The sequence below is a fragment of the Apis florea genome, unplaced genomic scaffold (genome assembly GCF_048593485.1).
Source record: "Apis florea isolate Af1SG1 unplaced genomic scaffold, ASM4859348v1 contig_3813_pilon, whole genome shotgun sequence".
NCBI lineage: Eukaryota > Metazoa > Arthropoda > Insecta > Hymenoptera > Apidae > Apis > Apis florea.
Genome location: NW_028256869.1, coordinates 102744 through 106935, shown reverse-complemented (window position 1 = coordinate 106935; position 4192 = coordinate 102744). Strand labels below are relative to the sequence as shown.

Below are 4192 nucleotides of genomic sequence, written 5' to 3'. Positions count from 1 at the left end.
ACGAGTGTACCGTTAATGACGCGACCGCCATCTTTAATGCGCGAACTTTTGACGCGATGGATACCGATTAACCTGTCACGCTCGGATCACAATGTGGCGAAAATGTCGAACGAGTGCAACGATTTCGTATCGATGTTGGCTTCTCGGAACGTTATCAAATCATCGGCGTGTGTCAAGTGTGCATAACTGGTTTAACAACGACGACGAAACGAGAATTATCGACACGAATCGAAAGTACGCGGGTGTATATAACCTGTATATATCCAAAGAAAGAGGGCGGTCTTGTAACAAAGAGAACATTTATGTTTTAGTACTACTTACTCGTGATTGGAGACGGATGGAAGTTGGATGGAAGAAGATCGTAGAGAGAGGGAGAGAGAGATCGGTGTGCAGCGAGGAAGGAGAAGGATCACGCGTGCGGTTCCTCGGTTGTTAGGTCGTCGTTACACAGGTTCTTAAAGGTCCCGTGGTCTGGCGTCTGGCTGTGTGTAGAGCGGAGTGTGGAGCGAGCGCGCGCGGGGTTCTCAGTGTCGCCGCTTCGGACGGTGCGCGCGCAGAGACTCGACCGGCGCCCGCCAGGAGTCGCTGGCGCTGTGGCCGGCCTCGGGCTGCGCGAGCGGGCCGTTCAGTCTAATTTGAACCGTCGCGCGCGCCCGACGCGGGGCCACCGACAATCCCTTCTCCGCCTCGTCGTGACACGAGGCTCCTCGTGCATGCCGCGTGCAACACACGCGCCGATCCCCCGCACGATATTAACCGCACGCGTGCCTGCCATCGAGCACCAGCACAACCATCGTTGCCATCGTAGAATCGGTATCGAAGTCGAGGAGCTACGATACTATCGTCGTCTCGGTTGCTCCTCCTCGCGAATCCGACGACCACGCTCGTTCCGTTCACCGTCTGCCGGCAATTTTCTCTCGCAAACCAGCGTCCACGTTCCGTTTCGTTCGTTCCGTGTTCCCACGCGACGATTCGTGCGCGCCAGTGTTTGTCGTCGTTATTGTCGGCGTTGGTGCGCCGCGAACATCGCGAAACGTCGACAAGTTTGGACGGTGACGGGGAGGAAAAGGTGGAAGAATCGTGTGGTAAAACTGAGCAGTGAAGTGCGTCGCAAGGGCTAGACTTCGACGGTCCGACACTACCAACCGCGCGAGAGCCCCGTGAGTATATTTAAATAGTGTGTCTCTGTGACTGGTCAGAGGAAGCCGACAGTTTCTTGATCTTCGTCGTCGTCGTCGTCGTCGTCGTCGTCGCCGTCGTCGTCGTAGTCTTCGTCGTCGTCTTCTTCTTCTTTCTTCTTCTTTTTTTCTTCTTCTTCTTCTACTTCTCCTTCTTCTTCTTCTACTTCTTGTTCTTGTTCTTCTTCTTCTTCCTCTTCCTCTCTTCTTCCTCTCTTCCTTCTCCTTTTTCTTCTTATTCTACCGCTCCTTCTTACGTCGTGTGTCATCATCCTCGGCTTTTCCTCGTTCGGAGTGCAACGTGATACGACGAGAGACCGGGCCACGACATCGGGGGTGGTGGCGCGAAATTCTTTATCGACTCTCGACGATTTATTTCGAGATACGGAAACAGTGTCGCCGCCGGAGGAGCGCCGAGAAGAGGACTGCGAAGCGAAGGAATACGCGAACAGTGTCGCGGATGATCTCCGTTCCATTGGCTCGATGACGAAACTTCGGTCGACGAGGGGAACGATCGATCATCATCATCATCATCATCGTCGTCATCATCATCATCATCATCATCATCATCCGTGGTGGAAAACGTTCGAAAACGGTTCGAATTACGGAGAAACGTAAATGCCCGGTTGTTCCAAATATCGGAGTATCGCGTAGCATACATGTAAGAAGGAAAATATTTACAACGGGACGGACAAGAAGGGAGCGAGAAGGCGGCGAGAGGATAAACAATCGCGAATCGACTCCCGTGCTTACGAATAGAGTGGAATCGGGGGCAGAATGTTATTCTCGAGCGATGGACAGGATGATCGCGACTTTTGAACTGTTGTTGAACGTCTCGACGCGGTTTAGAGGGAGTCGTGGGATCGGGGGTCGTGATCGTTCTCGATAATCGCGCGGATAGACGAGTTTCGGGTGTTGCTGCCGCCATCCATCAGAGACATCAAGGATGAAGAGGACGGTACCGCGTTGGTCGAAGAGCAGACAGCCGAGAATCTGTCAGGTGGAAGTACCGATGTCGTGCTGCTATCGGTGGTACAACACTTCGTGAACGGTGTTATCGCATTCTCCGACGACCGAAACCCGAAACCACGGGAGGGGAGCGAGCAAGGGAGGTGTGGCGAAAAAAAAAAAAAAAAAAAAAGAGACCAGTTTCGGAACGGATGAATCTTGGGTGAGGAGAGAGAGAGAGGAGGACGCGACGTCGACAGAGGAGACGGGATAGTCCTCTCTCGCGCTCGGACTTTGGAAGGCGAATTCGAACGAATTGGAAGGAAAAATAGGGGGCGGGAGGAGAGCTGGAAGGGAAGTGCGGAAGAGAAGAACGGTGTGGTGCGTTCGGGGTGACCGAGGTGTCGACCTCACCCCCGATCAAACCTGCAACCAGGTCGGATGATGTGGGCGTCTCTGTTTTTGGCCGGGATCTTAAGCGGCTGGTGGGGCGCACTGGCGCTCGCTGCGGCACCCCCCGCCAATCGGAACTCCCTCGAGGAGACGTCGACGAGGACCACCAGCGACCATCTACCATCGATGAGCATCGCCGCCGTTGAAAAGCCCCTCGATTACCGTTCACCAACTTGGAACAACTTCGTTACGCGAACTATCGATAGACGTACAACCGGGCAGACCTACCTCGCTCAACCTACCACGGATTACAAATTACCGGCTCACGACGGTTACCCCCCAACCTCGTCCTGGCCGACGACGAAGGACCGATCGAAACGACTCCACCACCAGGGGGGATCCCTGGTATCGAGCGCGCAACTTGCCGAGACGATAAACGATGAACGTGGATTCGGACTCGTCGTCGAGGAGGAGTCGAATTCGGAGCGGACACGATCCACGAACCACGAGGATCGAGACGATTCTTCCACGAGGAAGAACGAGGTGGAACCCTCCCCGTGGGTCGGATATCGACGGATATCAACCGTTTCGGCGCCCAATCTTCACCCCCAACATGGCTCGACGGGGGAAGAGTTGGACGAGTCGATACGCGAGGTGTTCGTGTCCTCGTCGAAACGAGGAGGAGAAGTGAACGATCGTGGTCGTCGCCCTCGTCGTCGTCGTCGTCGCCGTCGCCGTCGTCGCCGCCGTCTCGAGGACGAGGCGAGCGTTCATCCAAAGATGGAGGAGTCTGGAGATGGATCGAGCCGGCTACCTCGTCACTCGTCGACGCAAACGCCGATTCTTCACTCGTCCGGGACCGAGGCGACGATGGAGAGGCCGCGCGTGATCAGATCGACCAAGCAACGACCAAAGAATCGTACGAGAGCGGATTCCCCCCGGGAGCAGCGGCGAAGATGTCGGAACAAGGGTTGCCGGGGTCAGAATTGGTGCCCCGACGTGGACGTTGGGAACAGAGCTTACCTGGCGCCAACGGTGTTCGAGGGGAAGGCGAGGAGTATGTCGTCGGTGAGGAAACCGGGCTCGAACTATGCGGTAACGTTCGAGGTGAAGCAAGTATACAAGAGCCAGCCCGGTTTCCAACCGCTTCAGAAGAACGACAGCGTGAGGTTACACTTTCGGGACAAATCGGCGCCCGGCAAGTCGACCGTCTGCGGCTACGACACCGACGGGAAGCAGCAACAGCAGCAGCAACGCGATAATCAGAGTGGTGTGGTGCGAGCCAATATTAAGAGGGGTAAAGTGTATCTAGTGTTTGTGAACCGCGTGGGACCCAGAAACTTCACGATCCTCGGTGAGCCCGTGATACGAAGCAAGAAGAACGAACAGGCGGTGCAGGCTGTCATTCGACCGGATTACGGTGAGTACGATTATCATCTCTCGCCCATTAATCTAAGAGCTTGGGAGCCTCTCCACGCGCCTCTGGAACGACTATTGAGAACGATCACGGGAGTTATTGCAGCTGCGTGCTTTCGATTCGCGACGACCTCCCCCATCTATCGCGTCGGGTCGCATCTCTCGATTCGCGTTCTCTCTTCCCGCTCGCTATTATTTCCATGTTTCGTACCCGTGTAACCCGATGTTACCGCCGGTATCGAAAACACGTTACATTT

The 4192-nt window shown here is 55.3% G+C and overlaps 1 protein-coding gene across 1 annotated transcript; it reads left to right on the top strand.

The window, feature by feature from the left end:
* Positions 1-674: 674 nt before the first annotated feature.
* Positions 675-3939, top strand: vn (membrane-bound neuregulin protein vein; the record flags this gene model as incomplete). Its single annotated transcript, XM_086917209.1, has 2 exons — positions 675-1160; positions 1561-3939. A coding segment is annotated over exon 2 (1372 nt), but the record flags the coding sequence as incomplete, so codon positions are not given.
* Positions 3940-4192: the final 253 nt, after the last annotated feature.